Source organism: Apteryx mantelli, chromosome 1, assembly GCF_036417845.1.
Source record: "Apteryx mantelli isolate bAptMan1 chromosome 1, bAptMan1.hap1, whole genome shotgun sequence".
Taxonomy (NCBI): Eukaryota; Metazoa; Chordata; class Aves; order Apterygiformes; family Apterygidae; genus Apteryx; species Apteryx mantelli.
Window position 1 is genome coordinate 17,575,754 of NC_089978.1, and position 25,270 is coordinate 17,601,023.

Consider the following 25,270-nt stretch of genomic DNA (forward strand, 5'->3'; position numbering starts at 1 on the left):
CTGATCTTTGAAAGCCTCAATAACAAATACAATTTCCAGTCATGTTCATGATGTTTCAGTCATGTTTCCAGAATGACAAACCATATTCTACCACAACAAAAAACTACTGTTAAGCAAGGGCATATGGCTCACAGAGTGGTTTAACATGATTTCAGGAGGGCCAGGCTGGAGAAAAGAAGTTCTAGGGTTCTATGCAGATATTCCCCAAATCAAACTTACAGAGCTCTGTTCATGCTAGGAGAAGAAAAAAACAAGCTCTACATATAAAATCACCCCCTCAGCAGCCTGGGGTTTGAACAGCTGTAGATCTGCCTCTGTCCTAGAACAATCCAGGTTTCTGGGGACTGACAAGTGTGAATCCCAAGGGTCCACCATTCACAAGTTTTATGTGAGACTTTCTTTGGCAGTGAGAAGGGCAGAGAGGAGCAGAAGTCGGAAGGGACGCAGCAGACCTTACCGGGTGGAAGACAGGAGAAATAGGTAATCTTTTACAAGTTGCAAAATAGCTAATTCCATTGTTCTCCCAAATGAAAAGGAACAGACCCAGAGAAATGGGCAGGGAGAAATTTTCTATATAACAACAAACTTCACTGGAGGGTCAAAGATATATGGCAAAGTATGTATTCCTGGCAAAGCAGCTGTGTTATGATCATGCTTATTGGTAGATCACAAGCTGCTTTGAGTCTGGAAATCATCCTAGTATATACCTCACATGCTGTATTTGATTTCATGTTATATCATGTTTTAAAGTTTTCTAATTAAGGGCACAGTTATCTTGAAAAATCTGAATTATAGTCAGTCAAAAACTGACAAAACTATACAACTGACATAAAAAACAAGTTTGTCTTGCTGCCTTAAAAAGATGGAAATAGTCTTTCACACTAGAGCAAATTCACATATTGAAAATTTTCTTAGACAATACACATTTTCTGTTCCTGTTGCCATTATTGCAAATATTTATATTTGAGGCATAACATGCTTCAACAGTTCAAAGAAAAGTTTAGACAAATTCAGACTGAAAATGAGACCAAATTTAACTCTGCACCACCGGAATAACTTAGCAATGAATTTTCCATCACTTCAAGTCTTTACATAAAAGTAAGATTTTTAAATATTAAAACAAAAATTTGCTTTAAACAAAAATGTGTTGCTGCAATGAAGTAATCATTTGGTGAAATATTATAGTCTGCTTAATGAAGAATGTCAGACTAAATCTAGTGGTTTCTTCTGGTCTAAAACTTGCTTCCAGGAACTCCTTCTGCAGAATAACTTCCCTGGCTGATAAATAAACCTATGTTTATAACAATATTGTAAGTCCGCTACAATGACATTATTTGATATGCCAATGTTAGCCTGACATGCTTAATTCATCAGGGCTTTCCTTTACAGCATGTTAGTTCTGCTGAAATTATTCAAATTACAGTGACATGAAACTAGAGGAAGGTCCTAGAGACTCAAACACAGAGCCTTTGTTCAGAGCTCAGAGCGAGATGGTGAGATAACGGTTTCAACTCAGCATACACACAGTGATTTGCAGCCACACTGAGAACAGTGCTAATAAACAGATGCAGTGTAAATAGGCTTAAATATAAGAGGAAGATACCTGAAAGCCTCTCCAACATTAAAAAAAAAACAAAAAACAAAAAACAAACAAAAAAAAACCCAAAACCAAAACCACTATACATGCTTCTTTTATTGTACAGTTTATGGCAGCCTTATTCATTCTTAGATCACAGTGCATTTCTCCTTAAAAAGCAAAGTTTAATAATACCAAATGCATTAGGTTATTCTGAACAAACGAATGAAAATATTGGTCACGTTTCACCCTGCAATGACATGAAACTTTCACCTAGAGCCTTCTTAGCTCTACTTGCTGGCACGTAGCAGCACACTGTGTGATCTGCTAAATATGAAGACTTGACAGTATATCCTGGAAACAGATTTTCACCTTTAGGCAACCGGTTCCCATAACTTTTGGGATCACACTCTTATTTACAATGTACATGCATGGACACAAAGAAGAAAAATCCCTGAATTGCACTGAATCAATTCTCCTTTTAGGTAATGAAAACAGTTAGATAAAGCAAGGGGCTTATGTAACATTGCCATTTATCCTCTGCCATATTGTGTCAGTGTTTTCAAAAAAAAATTAAAAACATTAAGGAGCATCCCTTTCTGGGACAGTATTTAAACATGAGCTTAATGCTATTGAAGCCAAAGGGATGGAAGTATGCACCTAAGAGCTGTCTTGATTCAGGGCCAAAAAGGAAGGTTCTTGATAAGATGATGTTCAAAATAGATCTTGGAAGGTGGTATATGCTCTGATGGAGAATTCTGCTAAGTATTTAATACCCAGGAAACCATGGGAGTCAATGGACAATGTTCTTACTCACTTTCTTCCTCTTTAAGCCAGCAAAAATCAAAGGGCTGCAAAGCTTTAGAGCTCTTGCTTTCCAGTTCTGGTACTTAACCAGCTCAGTGGGTTGTATATGCCTGATATTTAAAGAATATCAACATTATCTCCACTTTCTGCAAAGTATCACAGGGATCAGAGAGATCTTCTCCTTTATAAAGGCATAAGACTTTAGAGTGTTCAAAGGCCTTTAAAGTGTTTGCACATATAGCCTTATTTTTACTCAAACTATCTTAGCATTTTTAAGCATACAAGACTTGCACCTGGTGAGCTATAATTTCATATAAAAACTATAATATGTTTGAAGCATGCACAGTAATATTCAGTATTCAAAGGGATTCTATATTGAGTCAGAGCATATTTACAGAGAAATTGAACTTTAAAGTTGGTTTTCTGTGTGAACACACAGTCTCTGTCTACATGTCTTCTTGTCAGTCCTCACTACTGGATTGTTAAATTTCTAGATAATTTGATCCAATCTAGCAAAGGAAGAGAGGGTTAAAGATTTTTTTAAATATTTATTTATTATTGCATTGTTATAATATTATAATATATATTATTATAAATATAAATATGTATACTATTTCTGTAAGATAAGAAGAAAGAAAAGCAAGTCAGTTAGGAAAAGAGACTCTGTTAATGATCCCACTCAGAAAAAGATTGCAGAACAGGATTAGCCTTTTCAGACATTTGGGAATCCATAATGGCTCTCACGGTAAAGATAAAACAATCCTTAAGAAACCAAGTTTCATTGGTGCACTGCTCACAGAATGCCTTACTGTTACTCAGAAAAGCATTTTAATAACTCAGCAACCCCAATCCTAATTTATCTGTCCTCTCTGCTATTAGTTTTCAACCACTCATACACTGTCCTTGCTTGTACAGCAGTATTAGTGTTCATGTACTAAAACTGGATACAAGAGTGCTAGTTTTGCATTCCGAAAGGGAACAGGAAACAAAGAAAATGACTAAGAACATCCTCCTCTTAGCAAGGGCCAGTTTATCAATACGTAGCATAATCATTTTCTATAAATGCACCAAGAAGTCAATTCCAAGGAGAGAGAACTATTTAAGCTAGAGGACAGAGTTCATCTGAGAACAAACAGACATCAACTCAGCACACCCAAATCACAGCCAGAACTAGAAAAAGGTTACTAAGCAGTTTTGGTACAACTCCTAAGAAGTAGCAGCAGTAACACAGAATATATTAATTTTAAGGTGGAGCTCACTTGACTTGCATCTGGGGACTTGGACTGAGGCAGCCCTTCCAACTGCAGTATAAACTGAAAAAAGGACTGGGGTGAGTTAACAGCACACATTTTACATTGAACAAATCTAGTGAATTTTAGCAAAGGATTTCACAGGAAATGTCAAGAGGGGTGAAATATTGCCTAGCAGGAAGACAGATACAGCTCTGTTCATGGACAAAGATTCAGGCCCCAGAAAAAATGTTGATATGGCAGAATACAGCATAGGACAAAACCGTGTGAGAAGTGAAAGACAAGCTGTGGGTGGTATGAGGCACTGCTGACACCATGAAAGTTAGAGAACAGAAAGGCTACACAGTGAAATGAAGGACAAAAAATGGTTAGGAGGATGAATAAGGAAATTTATTTAATTGAAGAATGAACTGAGACAGCAAAAGACATTGAAGCTGAGAAGATACCAGCTACACAGGCCAAAACAAACAAACAAACAAAAAAAACCTTGAAAGTGGACCACAGCTTAAAGTGGAAAGACTACAGGCCTGTAAAATGTTAAGGACAGTGACTGCTGCAATCTACTCACAGGATTAAACACATGTTTACATGCTTTGCTATACCTGAGCCACAATTCTCAGTGTTTCTCAAGATCAAGCCACTAAGGATGACACAAAAGTCACCTAAAAGTTATGAACCTAATGAAGGCATCCACAGAAATGATGGAGAGATGCAGAAAGAGAAATGAGAACCTCAGCTTTATTTTTAATACCTGTTAAATGCTTTGAAGATGCAGACTAAAATCAACATAGAAAATACTGTAATTATCTTTAGTTTCTTCATTTTAAACTAGCCTTCCCCACAGTGGACTGATATTCAGACCAGAAGAAAATGGATGCTAAGATCCTTTGGTTCAGATTACATCAAAGTTTGTTTTTTTTTCAGTTGGGCAACAGATAATAATCAGAGCATGGGACAAACAGCCACTGTTTGTCCAAAGCATTATTTCCAACATATTCTACACATCTGTATTTGCTTTTTTGTTTAATCTAAGCTCAATAATAAGAGCCAAGAAGGAATTCTTGTTATTGTTGGTTTGTATGTCTTGCTAGGAACTGCTGGAACAGACCATTCAGTCATTCAGTTTGATATTCTGTCTTGTGATAGTACTAGTGCCAAGTTCTTCAGAGGACAACTTAAAACTGCCATATGTGTAAGTGATTTTGTAATATCAGATATCAAATGAAAACTCTTCTTGATTCTAGTTTTTTTTTATATATATATATTCTATTTGGATTCATAGCATTAGAAAAGTAAATTGAATGATAGTTTCTAATCAACTTCATTCACAGCAAATTCTGCACACTAGAAACAATGGTAGTAATGTCATTATCTTCCAGGACATATGGTCAAATCCAGAAGTGTCTCAGCACTGCCTAAAACTTATTAAATCATTTGTCTTACATTAGATGCAATCAGATACCCTTTAGAAATATTTTGAATCAGGCTTTCTATCACCTGAACTTTCACAAGTGCATTTATTGTGTAAATAAATCCTTACAAGACCACTACAGAAATACTGTTTTTCAGTTAACTTGGGTTCCATCATCTATTCCCAAAGAGGATCAAGGAAAGAATCCAACTCAGCTTTTTTGCAGTGCTATTTATATACCTTCTGACTTCTGCATTTCTATTCACTAGCTCTTCCATCTCCTTTTTGTGCAATTTGTTTGTCCAAATATATCGAATATATTAATACAGTTATCCTAATAAAAGATGTCTCAGAGCTCTAAGACAAATAAGCAAGACTTAAAGTTCCCATTGGACATGTCCGTATTTCATCAAGTTTGGATTTCAGCATATCAGAATCTAAAGTTTTTCAAGTTTAACTTTGAAAGGACAAGTGATAAATAATTATATCATTTAAGCTATCAGTTATTTGTGGGAAAGGAAAGTCCAAGCTTGTAAATACTTTTTAACACCAGCAGCTGGAAGGAAATAACGTAAAGGGCTGAATAAGAATGGGTAGGGATCTTTTCTTGAAAGAGAATGCAGTGGGGCTTCCTGGGCTATCGTGTTTCATCTGCCTTGTAAATGCAGTACATATCAACCAGTATCTGGATGTCCAGAAATATGAAGTTTCTAATTGCAGCTGTTTTGTATTCAGAGTCATTGCACAATGCTAAACAAACCTTATAGGCAACTTGTGTTTGTACAATGATATATATCTCAGTCTAATATCCAAAATGTGATTTATCTCTGCTTCTCCCATGCAGTCTGTAATCTATGATACGTGTCATGTATATGTTCTCCTTTCACATGGGACTTGCACATTAAGAACCTTTACTTGCAAAGTTTAGATATACACATCTTATCTCCATTCTTTATGGCACACAATCCCTCTGGACTCTTGCTTCATTAATTTCTCTTGACCATTATCACTTGCAAGAAGAGATCGCCTCTTCTCCTATGAATCTTGCTTTCTTCCTTTACGGGTCTAAATTCTATTATCTGAAACACTTATAACTCTTTGAGAAATAAAAATATTACTGGATGGGAATTTCTGAAAGCTCTCAATATTCTTTTCCCCTTGAAGTCACTGCTAGCTTTATCACATACTCCACTGGGATGGGAGTTCAGGCAAAGCTGAGGCCTGACGTAATGTTGTAGTGCTTTCATAAATGGACTTCTTAGGTATATGCAAAACCTATTTTTTGATACTTACGCCAGTGTGAATTTGCTCTATGCTTGCATTCCCGTTTGTGAGCTCCCCTGATAACTATTCAACCTTTTGGCTAAATTGAGGATAAAAGCCTCAAAGGTATTACATTTCTGTTAGTTCTGGGAAGACAGGCAGCAAAAAGTAGAGAAGAGAGACCATATTAATGCTTAACTGGGAAAAGGGAAGCAGCATGAGCTTTATCCTTATTGGTCACTAGGCAATCCAGATGGAGAACATAACTATATGCCTTAACATTGGGAAAAGTTTCAAATGCAGCTCACATTTCACAGCACAGCCTACCAATGAGGTACAAAGCCTTAAGAGATCAGGTTGCATTACTTCTGCTGCTCAAAGAATTACATTTTATTTGAATTTAATATATTAAATAAAGTTTAGGCCTTAACACAGTATGATTTAGACATTTCATATATGTATTTATATGGCTTTATTTTAAATAAGAAAATTCATTTTAACATAAATTCTAAATGTAAGTGTGGAGTGTTTTATTATTTCTTTGTTTTTACCTTCACCTATCAACAAGGGAAAACGATATCTTAAAACACACAAGTAGGAAAAGTTATCAAATATAAAATTCCACAGTTTAATGTGCTGGAACATGGGTACATGTCAAAGACCACCTGTGGTACAGCTGTGTTTCTTCAAAAATTACTTTTCTCCTTCTAAACCTTACATCACCCATCCCTACCATGATAACTTTCCTACGTCCCAACTACCCTCCATGCCCTTTGCTAAGCCCCTACACAACTTCACGTGTTTTCCACATCACTGAGGAAATGATAAAAATTGGAAGGCCAGGGCAAGAACATTACTACTCACGGGGATGGTTAGGGTTTTTATTTGGGCGCTGAACAAGTATCTTCTTTTTGCATGAGGTCGAGAGCAATGGCTGCCCAGAGATGATATTTTTGAAAGGGTTTATAAGCATTTGAAAAAAAAACAGAGGATATGATCCTGGGTCTGATCCTGTCCACCTTCTCCTTTGCTCATCTTTAGTACCTTATTAGGTGAATAAACCCCCAGCTGTCACACCAGGGTTGTTGCAGGTCCAGGGAAGAAATCCATAGACCCAGGTCTTTGAGTCAGTATTAAGTTTCAGTAGGTTTGATCAGGATGAGTGAAGAGAGGGAAAGGGGAAAATGACGCTTCAGTTAAGTATCATGAGACAAACACAACTGTAAAGATTCAGAAGTTAAAGGAAAGCCAAAGGGCTGAAAAAGTGAAGAAAATTCATGTTTGCACTTCTGCGTTCATACAAGCAAGCCATCACAAAGGTATCTTCCTAGGGGTGCTGCTATAAGAACAAGATTAATGATGTTCTTTGCAGTTCAGGAGGCAACATTCACCCCCCACCACAGTATGTTCAGCTCTGCAGCAACCTCTGGCTCAACTTTCGTGACTGTGTACCTTCAACCAGGCGTCACTGAGAGCCACTTCCTTACAAGCAGGGATTTCAGCTCTTGCCAGAAACCTCTAACATCAAATTCATTCTCCATGAGTCAGAGCCCAATGCCATTATAAGGTCTAAAACAGCTGGCAGTGGTGATACATATTAATCTCAGTTGACCTTGTACATATAAAAATTGCTTACACAAGATATTGCGCAAATATATGCTGGTCTAAGTGTATTTAATAGCTGCCTGTAATCACGAAAAAGGGAAACAAAATGTAATCGTAAACCTGATCTTACTCCAAGAGCAGTGACAACCCTCCACATTTTATCACAAAAGCAGTGGTATTGAATTTTTTCTTGAAGCCCACACTCCCAGAGTGACATACCGATATCATCAGCTAGTCAAAAATAAACAGTACAGTTCAATTGTTCATCACTGCAAAAAAATCTTGAACATACTTATCCTAAAGACACCACATTTAGAAGAGATCAAGAATACCAATCCCCCATTTCTCTCTGAGTGATAAAGAGTGGCACATTTTTAGGTACTTATCTGAGCGTGCTATGCTAGCGACCTAGCTACCCTGGGCTTCCTCTGTACTCAGTGCAAAAAGGAAGCACATGCAGAAGGCAATTCATCCTACTTGGGATGGATATCGAATACAAATGGTTCTCTTTGGGTGCTTTTCTGGTGCTTTTTTCTCCTCAGTTATAAAAGAAGCTTAGAGTAGATGACCAGTTTTACAAATCAGCAAAGTTTGATAAAATGAACTTTCTTCTCCTTCTCTCCATAGGTTATATTTCTGCCTCATTTAAACACTTACATTAAGGTGGAATGAATCTAAGCCTAAGTGTATAAAATATTTTAGGCACAAGGCAAACACACACACACACACACGCGCGCGCGCACGCACATGTGCGCACAAATTTTTTAAAAGCCTGTGGCCAGAACCTGAGATAAAGTAACTGACTTCATTACATGTTTTCTGACCTACTGTGGAGCTGGAAATATGGATGGGTCCATAACAGAGATTTCAGCTGGAATTTAAAGCTACTACTGGGAAACCTAGCTTTAAAACTTTAGTTTTAATCTGATTTTCCATTTTTACTTTTCAGGTTTGTTTGTTTGTTTTGAATGAATGTTTAAAAATACAGCCATTAAGAACATATTTGTCTGCAATTAAATGCATCTTCAGCACTAGATCTGGTAATTCTTTCTACTCACTAGGAAGATGAACTATGTCTAATACTTTAAGCTAGTTTGTCTCACCATATATTTATTGCACAGTCTGAATTTTATGCTTTTTAAAATGTCAGAAAACATATTCATAATAATGAAGATGATCATTTTGACTGTGATTTGCATCAGGCTATATTTGGATAGAAATCAGAATTTAATTAAAATGTGCAAATCTCTGCATTTTAAATAGATTTTAGTTAAATAAAATTATCTTAATTGTGTTGAAAACAGAAGAAGTATCATAAGATATTTTGCATGTAAATCTCTTTTAATAAATAAAGGAAATCCTATCTATTAATGAACTCCCATTGCTCCTATTCACACAATAGGGGTCATATTTCCAAAATGATTCATAGGCCCCAAAATAAAACTAAGCAAAAATTAAGGTCTTTTTCAGAGCATCTATGCAGGTATGTTCCCATCTGTATTTTGAATGCTCTTCTCTGCAATGCTGATTTCAAACATTTTAAGCTCCTACAATCAGTAATTCTTGTCCTTTCCTGTATTTTACTTATGGACTGAAAGAGACAACAAGCTTTTCTGTAGCTGTATTTTTTTTTAATGTCCAAACTGATTTCTCATTTCTAACCAAAATGAAAAAAATATTCACTCTGCACTTGCCAGGTAAATTGAAAACAGAAATAATGAAAGCCAAGTTTCTCTACAGTAGCAATTTAAAACTTAGGTATTGAAAAAAATGCTAAAACCAGCATCCAGTCCACTGTAAACACTGAAAATAGAGGTATTTAATGAAGTACATCCTATTGTGATATGGTTATAAAACTTTAGCTGACCTCAGGAGAAAAACATGTTTTTTAGTTCCGTATATAATTAAGAAAGCAGTGATATTTAAAGTAGTAGAATTTTAGAGCTCAATCAAATAGCATTTTGCAGTTACGCAATACTATCTATTATAGCTTTCGATGTATTACAGTTTGTTCACATCTTCAAATAAGCTTTCATGATTTTAAATGTGTTTCTTTTTCAAACTAGAAAGCATGCATTTTTGATTTATCTTTTTTTTATTCCACAGTCAAGCTCTACACTTAAGAAACAACTCTCTCAAAAACTGATCGTAGAGAAAAATTTGCAGATTTTATAAGGAGCTGTGCAGAGTAGTCTCTAGAGCACAGCAGCCTGACAGACATTCAGTTTTTAAGGTAACAGATGGAAACAACATAAAAAGTATATAAGCCTTCCCAACACAATTACTTTTATCAAGATAATATGACATGAATTCTTCAAAACAACACAGAATTAAAAGGATTTTCACTGAAGTATAAAGCATGATTATAGCTGAGAACAACACATTTATTACTGTAGTATAAAAGTTTTATGTCTAGACAACTCCACAACTGTAGAGGCAAAAAATAATGACCAGCTTTTCTGATGTCTATTAGAGCAATCAAATGTTTTGTATAGTGTTTATATAGAAGGTTGCAGGGCCTCTAAGCAAAAACTGTATCCTTTGGACACTCAAATTTGGATTTAGGTCCCAAATACTCAGAAATGAGCATCAGCTTAGATCCCATGCATATTAGGGAGGGATAGTGGAATTAAATAAATATATGAAAAATAAATTAATATAAATAAATAAATAATATTTTGCACTATTTGAGAGAAATTCTAGCTATAGTGATGTAAGAGCTTTCTCTTACATGAATTAGATCAGTGTTTGCTCCACAGCAGAGATTCTTTTCAAAACAGAGGCAAAAAGAAAATGATTGATTATTCTGAAATTATTCTGGTAGGAAGAGCCTGAGGAATGAAACACAAATGTTACAGCATACAGGCTGCATATTATCTTTAGAATGGTCTGTGAAAACACAGAATATTTTTCTGTAGAAAGAAATCTGTGAAAGTATGCAATGCTAGAATCAAGTAATATTGCATGGCATTTTATTACTGTTCCATAGATAAAATAACTGCTACACACACACACAAAAGCACACAGGCCAGGAAACACCATCCATTCTCTCCCTTAGGAAAACAGGATGGGGGAGAAGGTGACAGAATATGACAAGGTCCACAGCTAGATCTGCTTGGGAGTCCTGGAAACCAGAAATGTCTCCAAAGAAGCCCTAAGACCTTCATGTAAATCCCTTATCAGTGGCAGCATCAATGCGAGGCCACACCACCGTGGTAACAGGGGTCCTTCTCTAAGGAGAGGACAACAGAGGCTGGATGAGGTGAACTCCTTACATCTTACTTTAGAGGCTGCCAAAATAATCACAGGGAGAGACAGTCACCACCAGAGGGTAAAAGAGCTCATAAAAGAAGAACTCATAATTTAGGTGCTTAAAATGAGATGGTATCAGCTGCTCCCTCAGTGTTGATTGAGTGAACCTGATGGATTTATGAAACACAATGCCAAAAACTGTTTTCTCTCAAGATTCCTCAACCATATGTTTCTTTGCATATAGGATGGTCCCTGGCTACCAGATTTAGAAAGGAGCACACAAAAAGACACTGCTTCTCGTGTTTCCTGTAATATTTCTCCTCTGCCCACCAGAGCGGAGAAGAGAAAAGGCAATAAGTATTTTATACATGGTTTAACCAATTCTATCCCTTTTCTTTTCTAGTAAAAATCAAATATAAATCCCTAGCATGTGAAACTAGAAATACCAGTTAATATTGAAAACATGGACCTCACTTAAACTACAGAGGCATTAACAGCTTCATTACGATTAGTATCTTCTCAGGAAAGATGTCTAAAAATTGTCAGATTAGAGGAACTACTCAGTGTAGAGCGCAAATTACGTGCTAATTAAGCCATCTGAATACCTGAACTTTTGCAACACAAAAGCTGTAAAGTAGATTAACATTTTATTTACTGAATCATTAATAAGAGGTGAACAGCAGCTGAAATCACACTACTTTAATAAGGTCACAATTACAATAAATTACTTTTGTACAAATTGAGCACAATCACACAATATTTAACGTGGCAGCACTCCAGGTCTGGGAAGTAAGGTAAAGACAGGATCTATATCCAATGACAGTCTTCTGTGGAAACTGAAAATGGCACACATGTCGGCACAAAATGACACAAAAGATATGCCTCACATGAGGTGCACTGTCCCCTATGGACTGGCACTCCCACACTACTCAGTAAGGAGTGAAGAGACTGAACACGGCCTCTGTTTCTTGTAACAGAAGCTGCAGAATCACATGAAAGAGCTGTAAAAAAATCAAATTTGGTGATAATAGAAGACTGTGTGATGACACGATACTAAGCTGTGGCCTCAGTTCCTCCAGCAGAGGTGGGGAGGAGGCAGGAGGGAGTGCCACCCAGCACATCCTGAAATACAGGGATGCCCTTCCATCTTCACCAGCAGGACGTGGATGAGGTCCTTCAGTAAGGGGCAGAGGAGCCTTAACCAGAGGCCCCTCACTCCTAAACACACTATCCAGTTTCTTACAGCCTCTCTGCCTTAGACAACATTATTTACAACATTACTTACAGCCATGTCCTTTCTATTGCAGTGTGTTTGTACATCTGAGGAGATTAACTGGGAAACCAAGGCAGGGCTGGAGCTCCTTCCCCTCCTCCCTTTGGCATGCGTTACATGCATGGCACCATGCATGCTCAGCTCACGCGACTTTTACCCCTCAGTCCTCTTACGTCTGTATCCAGCCCTGCAGTTCCTTCTGCAATGAATTCCAATCAGACCCTCTGGAGTCCACTGCCCAAGGACACTGCACGTCCATCAACAGGCACAGAAAAACTGGTTGTCATTTTTTCCCAACATGTACATTTTTAGTATTTTAAAAATTTTAATCTGGGTGCATATTTACATTGAGATTTCTTTCCTGAAAGGATTTCCTTAGAGTCACTCTTCGTATACATTCCTAATAAGCCTAAACAGTTCACTGAACCCCTTCCCATCTGCCCCCTCCCTCCATACTATCACCAGCTCAGTATACTTGTTTTCAATACAGCAGTATGACATGGTGCAGAAAGACCCATATCAACTGGAGAAAGCTTTGGAGCTCTGACTTCTCACCTCACTGATTTAAGGCTGATGGGAATTTTTTAAAGAAGCTAAGAAACTTGCTTGTATTTGCTACTTAACAGTACATTAGAACAACATTTGGGGGTTTATTATATTTTATAAACCCCGAAGTCAGAGCTTGCATTATATGACAAAAAAATGATAGTTATCCTGTAACAAGACACTGAAAAAATTAAATGACACTATCTCTGAATATTGCTTTGTCTACAGTTGTCACAAGATCCAGCAATGAATCTAACAAAATGAAAGGTGACATTTTTAGTTCTTTCATTTTATTTTGTACATTTAGTAAGACTGCAGTCAGTTTCATTTCATACCGAATGTGACTTTTAATTCCATTTTTAAAACATGTTTCAGGTTGATACCACATGCTTTGCCATGTCTGTCAATGCTTTTCTTCTTGGCAGGAACTGACATGAAAAAGCCTCTTGCTAAAATCTCCTTTTTTCTTCCTTTTTTTTTTGGTTGCTTTCAGTTAGAATTTGCCTATAAGGGCAAATATCTGGCTAAGGATTTGAGGGCAGTGCTTCATTTTCAATATACTAAATACAATGATTGGAAAGGTACCAGAAATCGCAGCTTCCAGTATTGCAAGTCTATTTTCAATTTTGTTTTTCTGGGCTTTAGATTGCAGCACTGAAAAGTCAAAAATTGCCAACTTTTTGACAGGATTCATGCATATGTACAGCAAAAAAAAAAGGGCCTTCCATGAGAAATCATTCAGCAACCATTACGGGTATGAATTCTTTACTAGTATCCATCATAAATAAGCAAGGTCTATCTCAGATGTGGCATGTAGCTTTCTTATAAAAGTAACGTCCCTACTGGGATCTTCTTGGATTTCTTCTCAACAGTTCTTTCAGCAGACCCATTTACACCTTCTGAAAACCTCTGCCAACTGTTGCTTCATAAGGTAAAAATGTCTGTCATAATCAATTTAAAGAACTGCCTGGATTCAAATGCTCAGAATCTGGCATCTGATCTATTTTATCTGTTCATTTTAAAAGATTTAAAACTGATGAGACCATAAAAACAACAAAGCAGTGATAATACTGTGGAGTTTGTTGTAGTTTATCCCTTGACTACAGGCTTTTTGCTTTAGTCACAGTAAAAATAAAATGAAAGACAAATGGTATTGACTTCTAACAAATAAACAAGGGAAATGGTTATCTCCTACCCACGTGAACAGAAGAGAAACAGAAGCACTATCAGGTTACCACAGGTTGGCTACTGTCTCTAAAAAGAAACTAGGCAGCTCTGAGTATTTCTGTTCTGGTTTGGCCAATCATCTACGAAGGCCTTTTTGAAAATGAAGTGCTAGAAATATCTTGTCCAAACTACAACAATATGTACATAAATTTGCAATTACTTCACTGCAAAAACACATATGGAAATATTTTCCATCTCTCTTCTGAAAAGAAAAATAGGTGACACTTCTTTACACAGTCAATATTCTGACTAATGTCTTGCCTAAGGTAAGCGGAAAAGCAATTTACCTGACAAGATCTGACTTCAGGTCCTACAAAAGTTGACGATGGCACAAAAAAGAGTAGCTTCAGAAAACAGCATTGTCATAGCAAGGCTGGAGAAGGAAATTTTGAGCCAAGATCCTTGTACAAAAATTAAAGCAGGAACTGCAAGCTTTAAAAAATATTCTGTATGTATTGATTAAAAAGACTTTAAAATCAATCATCAGATAAAAATAAACTGAGCCAACATATCATTATTATTTCCTTTTCATTGCTCTTCTGTATTTCTTTATGCATTAGATGCAACCAAATCCAAGGCACATCCAAAGAAACAAAAACCAGGATAGCAGCCTTGTGTACTTTGTTCTCAGGTTTCTTTGGAGAAGGGATTGCCATTTTAATTCTACTCCATAGGAGTTATTTTCACAAAAGCATGCGAAAGCCAAGACATCTGCCTTTTACGCATGCTATAGAACGACTCTTTTGCATGATTCTCTGTTGCCCAAAATGGCTATCCACATCTCCTGCTATTTTACCTCAGTCCCTCACACAGCTCTTAGGCTGCAAAAGCAATGGTAGCTATGAGAAGGAAAGCGGACAGGAGGTAGGACAACTCAGACACCAAGGTCTCAGTATTTTAAGGAATGCTGCGCCCTGCTAAGTATCTTTAGTCCTTTGTCAATGTGCTAATGAGTGTTGGCGGGGGATACTTTTGACTGTTCATGTTGTCTGGGCTTGACCCCTGCAGCAAAGCACAAGGTATCACCATACACTACTACTGCCAAGGGTAAAAATGGTGTCAGTTTCATGGACATTGCACTGGGAAGGCCTATGATGCATGTTGTGAGTGGTAGAGGAGTGGGGAGAGAGACGGTTGAATACCTATGCTGGTCCCCTTTAGCTCCCTCTCTGCGTATCACTTGGGAATGATGCAGGTTCTGGATCCATACTCAAAGCTATACCAGAATATAGCATAAAGTTCCTCTGTGGGGTGAGCGAATTTCCTTCCTGGTGTGGCTCTTGTTTCCACACAGTCGTGTGGCTGAATGAATTACCCCCGTAAGCCTGTTGGGATGCAGGCTGCATGTAGGGGGACGGGCTTGTAACATGGCTCTGCCACACAGGTCTAAGGACAGACACAAGGCACCTCAGAATAACTCAAGAGCACTGCAAAGGTGAGATTGTCACGAGGCTTCCCCGCTAGCGTTTGTTCCCCAAAGGCACCATTCATGATACCCCTGAGTGCACTGTCAGGTAAATATAATGTGCATGGTCAGCGCACTGGTTTTGGATGTTCACATCTGCAAGTGCTAAAAATATATAAAGCAGATCACATATACACTGGCAGCAGCCATATGATGGGAGAATTTCATCTCTTTCCTAGGAGGTAAGGTTAACTTCATCTCCCGCTTTTCAGGATCTTATGAATAATGGTGACTGGTGAGAAATGCATAGTGTGTCACTAAGCTCTCCTGGGTGACAAGTGTCACTTACAAACAAAAATAACGCCAAGCCTATCCAGGCAAATAACTGTTCCCCAGCTCTTCTGAAGATGGACGGAACAAAGAATATCTTTCCCTCATGCCTACACAGTCACCTTATCAGCAACAATAGTGATATACGCTGGCACATGGGTTTAGGAAGCCCAGGTCACACAGTATGGACAGGAAGGAAGCAAACCAACATCCCACTGTGTTGACATGGATACAGCACTTCCGTGCAAGGATCACTGAAATGGTCCTCATGAGCAACCTAACATAGCAATGTGAATGTGATTTGCAGCAGCAAGGGAACAGGCCTACAACCTGATCCAGGAAAAGAAATAGTGAGAATACAGTAACTTTGGTCCTTTCTATTTATCTCAAAGCAGCAAATTCTCCATAGGCTTCTGTGATGAGGTTTTAAACTCTTTAGCCAAAATCCTGATGTGTTAGTGGAATCATTCCTATCAGCGTTTATCCCTGCTGATACATTGTGATTAAGGAGCTGTGTTGGTCCATTTCCACACAGAATGGCATTGAATCGAAAGGCATTATTACCACCTACTTGCTGTTTTCATGCAACACTGCTGTCACAGGTTTGCTGAAGCAAAAGGCTTATCTTTCAAGCAAATTTCTGGTTGCAAAATTAAGCGCACGAGGGTATAAAAACAGTTCACAAATACCACAGTATTTTGTGTAATCAACATGTTATGTATTTACTTATATGCCTTTTCCCTAACTAGTCCCTAACTTGATGCCTTATCCTCAATCCACTTTTATTTAAAGTCACATCAGATTACAAAAACACTCAACTATGAGCAAAGTCTTCTGCAGCTGATCCAAGAAAAAACAATACCAAAACCCACGCATATTACACTTTGAGCCTCTTTAAACTAAAAAACAAACAGAAACAATGAAAGACACCGAAAAATACAGACAGGTTTCCTAAAGGTTTTGTTTAGAAATGCACTGCAGCTGAAGTCTCCTGTAGGATATCCTATGGATTACACACACGTTTATCAGTATAGGACAAAAAACAACTGGACTCATTGCACCCATAAGGTCCTGTTCTGTGCTTTTGCTACAAGATGTGTAGCTACATCAGTTTCTCCTTCATCAACAGTGCAAAGGATTTTTTTTCAGCACACAAACACCGAGTATCTTAAATGTGAGTATTCTAAAATTCACCTACATAATAAACTCATCACTAAACTCCTAAGCTTTTTTTCATCCTATATTAATTAATGCCAACAGTGAGCCAAACCCTAATGCAATGAGAGCTGATAACAGTTTTGTCATTGATTTCAGTGCAACGAAGGTCAAGCCTGCTATTTTTCAAGTTTTTCACAGACCTAATGTTTAATAAATATTTTTGTAGAGTTTAACATCATCAAGTCCCAAAGCACAGCAGGGCTAAAATACATTGGCAGGAAGTTTGTACAGAAGGTAAAAGTGTGTTGTCCTGCACCATCTCCAAGTACACGGAGCTCTGACTGCCAAAGCAAAAATATGGGATGTTGGCCTTCACAGCGTGGGACAGAGATCAAAAAGGAAGCACGAAACTGCAGATTACTCAAGTACAATAGGAAGCTCAAAATCATGTAGTATTTATTCCCTACCAAAAACGTTAGAGCCAAACCCATACTCCCAAAAGAAAATCTAGCCAGTTTGACACTGTAAACAGGACATTTCCTTAGCTTTGTAAACAGGAGATTGATTTGAAACAAACTGCCAAGTAACCTAACCCATTCCAATATTTTAGCCTGAGATCTTCACCAGAAGCAGTAATATAAGTGGCCTCCTTTATCCAAAATGTGATATAATGTAATCAGCCTAGCAGGTTTTCTGGAGGCCATTCTTGGATACAGCTCCAGTCAACCAACTAAAGTGAGTACTGGTATCTTTTCCTACATTATTGGGTAAATTCTTATTGCACAGAACGCCAGCACAGAGCCCTCATACTATTTTTTAAGACCCATTTCTAGGCACTCTAGGACTTAAGACCTAGAGCCAGATCTCCATGGGTCCTCAGGAGCCACAGTAGGTAGGGGCAGACAGCCCCTCTTTAGCGTTGGGAACTCGCTATGAACACTCAGAGCTAACTCAAGGCTTCTCAGCTGGGTAGGCAAAACTGAGCATTGTTATACAAGGAATGGGGGACCGGGCAAGAAGGGACACAGCTGGGAACAGAGATGTGGAAGAATCAGGCCTGACGTTCCTGCTACTGCTGTGGATGGGAAAAGGGGGGAAAGTGGGAAAAATGGACAAAGGGTTGGAAGAGATGGGAAAGGTGACCGCTGCCATATTCCTCATAGCCCTACCCCTCTGTCAGCAGCAGGAGATGTGTTATCGCTGTGCAGGCAACAAGGACCTGGTCGTCTGGTGGCCTTCAGGACTCTGATGTCTTAGGCATCTGCTGCCTTTGCTTGTGTTTAGAGCCAGCCCTGCAAGCTACTTTATTTGCTGTTAAAGAGGGTCAATCTATAATCTGCTGCAGATACATTTTAATATAAACACAACTATTCATATGAAAAGTCTGGAGCATAACAAATACAGACTTCTGCTGCATCTTTTGTATATATACTACAATCAGCGTTACAAAATGAAGGCCATTCCCTATCCTTCTAATTTACTGTTTCCCAAAGGGGTTTCTTGCTGTATAAATAATATACATTTTGCAGAGTTCTTTCTTTTACGTAATATTTACATTTAGTCCAAGGAAAGCGTGCCGGCAATGTAACATAGTGAATCTGTCAATTATTTTGTTGAGAGAATACCTGTCTTGGATAATCCCTTTCACTGTAAATTCCTTTTTACTTAATAAAAATGTAATAGCATGTAAACTTTCAGAACTTCTACTTGCAACCTGGAAAGCTGGCAAACAACATCTTTAAAAATAACTTTTGCTTTCAAATCAGATTCCATAAGTTACAATGCTCAAGACAGAATGCAATGAGAATCTTAACCACCTGGAATAGTTAAGACCAAATGTTTGTCTTACAATTCACTCTTCGACTAGGACTTTGACAAGTGATACTACGCCTTTTTTTTTTTTTCCAGTATTCCAAAAAAATTCACTGAGTACAATTTTTTTATGACTTTAAGGCTAATTTGGCAACCAGTTATATTTGGTGTGCCTATTTTCATTTCCCTGTACTTGTGTCCTCTGATTTATGTATTATATATGTGCATATATAACATACTGTAATACATAATATATAAAATATACATTCTATATTATGTGTGACTGTATTACACATTAAATGTCTCTATATTTAACAGAATATTAGACAAGTTCTGCAAATACTTGTACTCTTGCATCATTGTAAGCTACAATTAGCTTAACCAGACAGTTATACTTTGAAATATACTCTCAGAGCTTCGTTATTATAGACTCCTGCAGGACTGAAATACTTGACTTTAATGGAATTACTTAGATGCTCAAAGCTAAGCATATGAAGAGTTTTATTGCATAATCAGGGCACTAATAATTCCCTGTAATTTTCGTATTTATGCCTATTCCAAGGTGTTTTATAAAACACAACCTCTCTGTGGGATCACAGTGAAAAAACCCCCCAATATTTTAGAATTTCAGCATTACTCAGTTTCTAAGAATCAAAGCAATAGAATTATCAAGTCTTCCCTGTAAGCTTTCTAATATTTAATTGGTTTAATTAAGTCTTGTACAAATATATTTTAACAAAAAGAAATTAAAAGTGTTGAGACACTAGCTGGGGAGCTTACAAATGAAGGGGCTTCCACTACATGTTACATATCTACCTGATAAAACATGTCTTAAAGCTCCTTGGAAGAACTCCACCATTCTGATTGCTGCTGAGTCAGAGTTGTAATTCTCAGGTAATATCCTTTGTTATTTCAGTCTAAACAGTTAATTATACAGATAAGAGACATCATCAAAGTTCAACAACTGTAGACAAAGTGTAGTACAGGCAAATTACTATTTTTTTTTTTAATCTGATGAAGACCAGAATATACATTTTCTACAGAAGTCATAAAAACATTCAGAAAAATCAGACTTATGAAAGCAAATAACTTTTAGCTATTTTCCAGTTGACACAGTTTCATGTTACCAGAGTCCTATAAAATATATATACAACCCTATTATTGAAGAACTCAATAAATGCATTCCGAAATTGAGGTTCATATACCACTAGTGGTACGAGAGCCATTTTAAAGTGGTATGAGAAAGATCCATTCTTGTCTTTTCCCAAAAGCACAGTTAACACCTATTTAGTGAGAGAACACTGCTCACATTATCAAAAGCTTTTCCCTGTGTTTAGGCACTGGACAATACAGGAAAGGGAAAGGTAGAGTTAATGGCACACAGCCCTTTGCACAGGCCATCATAGAGCCAAAAGCTGTTGCCATTTCCCCACAACGATAAAGTACAATTTTTCTTTTTATGTTGGTGATGCACAAGCAAACTAAAGTTTAGTAATTCTTATTTTTTGGATTCAAAATGAAAACCACAGGGACTATAATCTTATCTCAAGCAGTCTGATGTTATGGTTTCAAATCAACTTCAGAATATACTGAATATACATGACTTTCCATTGTTTACATACTGAAATGATTTGACACTATGCTATCTGTTCCATTCTGCCTTTTCTTTAACCTTTGGATTTTAAAGTTTAAAATATGCATAGTGATGCTTAATCCGAGTATGTAGAGTAGGCATACCTACCTAGACTAAGCATTCATACAAATATTTTTTCAGTAACAGATGCGGATGAACAATTGGTGTTTCAATAAGTAAATAATATTATTTAGCACTTTTAATCTCCACAGACATCTACAACTACACATAGACAACCAAAATATCAGGAAAAAAAAGTATCATCAGACTTATTTTAGGCAATATTACCAATACTGCAGATTGGGAAACTGAGGCAAAGAGAATGATGGTATCATCTGGAAAGCCCTCTATGTGTTATTCTGATGAACTTCAAAGGACTTAACAGATAATGACATAAACAAACACTTTAAATAAATACCATTATGTGCACTATAAATGTGGCTGGCAACAGGACAGTTTTAAAAATTGATTGCTGCTGAACTGGACAGCTGAGTCATCAACGTCTGTCCTTCAATTAGGACAGAAGGATGTGTCTTGTAAGCAGGTTATTTATACTCTTAATATCTTCAGCAGGAAATACAGTCTGGTTAGGTTTGGTAATCATTAAATAACACTTTTTTGTATCTGTTGCCCTTCATCTGTAAATTTCTTTCCAGAGCAACTTTAGTCATAGCTAAGTGCAATTACAAATAGGCCAACCTCTTTTAGGCTAAAAGAAGAAAGACAATCCTGAATCTTGCACAGTATAAAGGGTTGTTTTGGCCAGAAGCAACACCAAGCCTCCATATTAAAACTCTGTGTATTCAGTATCACTAATTTATCCTCCTTGGAGGTAACATAAAACTGGAATCCAAAGGACTGTTTTCTTTTTTAATAAAATGTGCAGGTGGTCTTGGACTTGCCAAGATACAATATTTTTTTTAAGAGGTGAAGGGACCTGACTTCCTCTTCAGTATCTCTCTTAATTCCACAACATAATAATCATGATCATCAACCCAGAACATAATATTAAATTAGTTTTTATCCCTGCTGTGCATTTTGAGAAACACTGTTGGAACATATTACCCCCAGTGCATTGTGTACTCTTAGATCCTATTCTGAATTGTTACATTTGCAAATATTTACAAAGCAAAAAATACTGTTTGTCTCTCTCAGCAATGCAATCCCCATGTCTTTAATGGTATTCCATATCAGCATCTCAGACTAAAACAAGGCACGAACACCACCGAAAATTATAAAATACAGAAATACGTTTAGTGGCCTATAGCCAAATACAGTCTATAAACACTTTGTTTGTGAGCTGGTCACATGCATTCAACACTCGGAATACAGCTCATAACCTTTGGCTGCACAAATCAGACTTTCAGTCAACAAACTCAAGCAACGGTTCTGTTCATTTGAGTAAAATCATGCCTACCAGGAACTGACCTGCTTTAGATGTTGTGACCAGCTCCACTGGCACTACCAGAACACTCTGTCCTTTGCAGAGAAACAGCACCTCCTGGATTTCCCAGTGCAAGGAGAGAGCAAGGCTGCAATTGCTTGTTTGCTAGGGGTCCTGCATGTGGGTTCCTCGGAAATATCTGGATTACCTACTCATTGCATGGATCACATCTGCAGGAGGACTGCAAAGGTGTCTGACTTGTGTGGGGGTGCGCTCTGCTGTGGCTGTGGCTGTGGGACTGACTACCAAAAGTAACAAGCAATCTCATGTACATCTGCTGTTTTCAAATACCACAGTACCGGAACACCTGGTACCCAGCAAGTTTAGTCATTAGCAGTTGTGGAAGCTAGTTTTAAAGGTACAAAGCTTAATCATAAAGTTAAATAATCACAACAGGGAAGAAAGCAATTTACTAATCATTTCACATAGACTTCTTCTTCTTGGGCACTGCAAGATAAGAAGCAACGTCACTACAGAAAGTGTTCTTCTGTGGAGTAAAACACTCCCCCACCACACTGGTAATAAGCTATTATGGGGTTACTGATTTCTTCATTGATTCTGAAGAGGAAATCAGAATAAAGCATATTTTGAAGTTTCAAGTAAATCATTGCAGTCTTCCATGAAAAAACTTGTTTGGAGCTTGACTTTGAAGGAAGCTCTCTTAGCTTAGTTCAGAGATAGTCTGTTCTTGAGAAGTTTAAGATTGCAGGCTAACAAGTCATGAAGCTTGATAAAATATGCAATAGTTTAAAGGATGAAACAGAAATAATGGATGCATGAACTTACTAAAAACACATACATTTTGTATTAGATTCAATTTGATTTCAGGGACAGAAATAACTGCAATTCTGTGTTGTTTCCAGACAATCTCAGCTCTAAAGAATCCCTTCACCTTCTCTATGCCTTCCTGTTACTAGGAAATGCATACAAAAGATTATAGAATTTAATATGGTTCCAAAGCTGAAACAAAAACATCTTCCTAAATTAACTATACACCCATTACACACATTGTATACACACTGAAAAATAAACACTGGCAAATGCAGAGTGCAATCTTGGAAATGTCTCAGTTCAAGTGATTGGATTTTTAAAAAGGGTTTATAAAAAACACAAATTCTGGCAACTGGGAGACTTTAGGGCCAAATTTAACTCTGTTCATTTTCAGGGAGAACATCTTGCATTTCCCTCTGCAGGAAGTTATAGTGAGATGCGTCAAAGCAGGACCTCTTACATGGAGTCTGAACGCAACAGGCTGTTTCCAGACCAGAGGGTCATCACCCTTCCCACACCAGAAGACTTGGCTTTATCTTTAACCATGAACAAGTGGACTCAAAAGCGCATCACTTCAGCGGTGTTATTTTTAGGCAGTCTCCACATTCATCCATCACTGGGCCGCAGCGCGCGGCCGCACTGATCCCGCACTTGAGGCACTTGCGTCCCACACAGCTACGCGCAGGCCCTCGACGGTGCGCGAGCTTCCGAGGCGACCATCCTGCGGAGCTGGCGGCGGGAAGCGGGCACCGAAGCACCGAGGATGAAACCCCTGTTTTTACCGTGCAGACGGTGCCTGACTCCCCGGCCCTCCCCGCCCCTGGGCACCCCCGTCCCCTCAGCACCGCTGCCACCAGGCTCGGCGCTCGCCCTCTGGGGACACCACGGCTAAACCCGGCCCCTCCCTCCACCGGGGTGCCGGAGCCCCCGGCTCGGCGGCTGGGCTCCGTGGCGGGGGGCGCAAGGGGAGGAAGCCCCCAGCGGGGTCGGCGGGGCGATACGACCGCGGGGGACGGGAGAGGCGCTGCGCGGCCGCGGGCGGCGCCGCCGCCGCTGCCTCAGGGGCACCCCAGGGCCCAACGGTCGCCGCCCGCGCGCCTCGCGCCCCCCTCCCCCGAGGGGCTCCGCGCAGCTGCCCCGCGCCCAGCGGGGCCGCCAAGCCCCCCGTCCCGTCCCGTCCCGTCCCGTCCCCCGTGTGCGCCCCTGGCAGCTGGGGCTGGGGGCCCCGCTCCGTGTTTGCTCGCTCTCGGCGGTGCCGGGGGGCACCGGCCCGGCCCGGCCCTGCCCGGGGGGCACCGCTCGGCCCCAGGAAGCCTCCTCCGAGTCGCCCCGAGTTATTGGGGGCCGCTGCCCCCCGCCCGGCCCCCCGGCGACCCGGCCCCGCCAGCGCGGGCCGACCCCGCCGGCCTCCTCCCGCCCCGGCCGGGCGGGCAGGGGGGGGAGCGCGCCGGTCTGGGGGGCTTCTCTGCCAACCTAGCCCTTGAGCGTACAGAAGAGAGGCAGAGCGACACTTACCATCTCGCCTGATATTAGAGGATCGCAAGGCTTTTATAGATCCGCTCTGGGCAGGGGCAGTGGTGCCCTGACGGCTGCAAAAGTTCGCGCAGACTACAGCGTAGAGGAGGAGGAGGATGAGCAGTTGCATTGGGATCCGCTGTGAATGGGACCGCGTCTCGGCAAAGAAACCCGGCTCTCTCCACCGAGGGCGCTTCCTCCTCTCTCGCTCTCTCCCCCCTGACTTGTTTTGCTTGTTCTTGTGGGCTGCTTGTTTGCTTGGGGGAGTTGTGTGCATAAAAAAAAAAGAAAAGAAAAGAAAAGAAAAAAAAAGAACACCCGAAAGTGCAGCGAAAGCTCCCGAGTTACTCCCCGAGCTTCCCCCAAACTTCCTGCATGCTGAACTTTCCGCTGCGTGTCTAGTGGCGGCCAAACTTTGCAAGGTGAGAAACCCCGGGGACGGTCACCTCCGCCCCCTCCCCTGGCAGCAGCCGCCGGCGGGGGCTGCCGCAGCCGCTCTGCCCCGCGCCCGCCGCGCCGAGCTCCGCGCCCGGGTGCCGGCTGCGCCGCCGCCGCGCCCGCGCCGCGCCCCTCCGCGCCGCTCCGCTCGGCACGAGCCGCCGCCGCGGTCTGGGGCGGCGGGAGCGCCCCGCACTCGCGGCGGGGCGGCCGCGGGCGCGGAGGGAGAGGCGGCCCGCGGGCAGGGGGCGGCCCGGGGCAGGCGGGGCAGCAGCGCGGAGGAGGCGGCGAGCCGGAGCGGCGCTGCCGCCCGCGCGGAGCGGGGCCCCGCCGCCCCGCCGCCCCCTCGCCCCCGGCCTGATGGGGCCGCGGTCGTCCGCGGGGCTGGGCTGCGTCCGGCGAGCCGAATCCCTCAGCTGCACGGGGGCTGGCTAGGAGGCTTAAAATTAGCAGAACTAGTCAAAACACATTCTGGGAGTACCACTATGTGAAGAAGTTAGAAAAACACATTTGTCCCCCGGAAAAATTTATATAGGCTCTTCTGTCATGCCAAA

At 40.0% G+C, this 25,270-nt stretch overlaps 1 protein-coding gene across 3 annotated transcripts in view; it reads right to left on the reverse strand.

Annotated features, from left to right (window-relative positions):
• The window catches only part of PDGFD (platelet derived growth factor D), a 152,668-nt gene extending 127,878 nt beyond the window's left edge, over window positions 1-24,790 (reverse strand). For 2 of the 3 annotated variants that reach the window (XM_013955996.2, XM_013955999.2), the window contains exon 1: window positions 24,279-24,789. In XM_013955996.2, the coding sequence (XP_013811450.1) occupies window positions 24,279-24,555 (277 nt within the window). In that variant the 5' untranslated portion in view covers window positions 24,556-24,789. Of the gene's footprint in view, window positions 1-24,278 lie in introns of all 3 variants that reach the window. The other variant, XM_013956000.2, reaches the window with a different exon arrangement.
• Window positions 24,791-25,270: the final 480 nt, after the last annotated feature.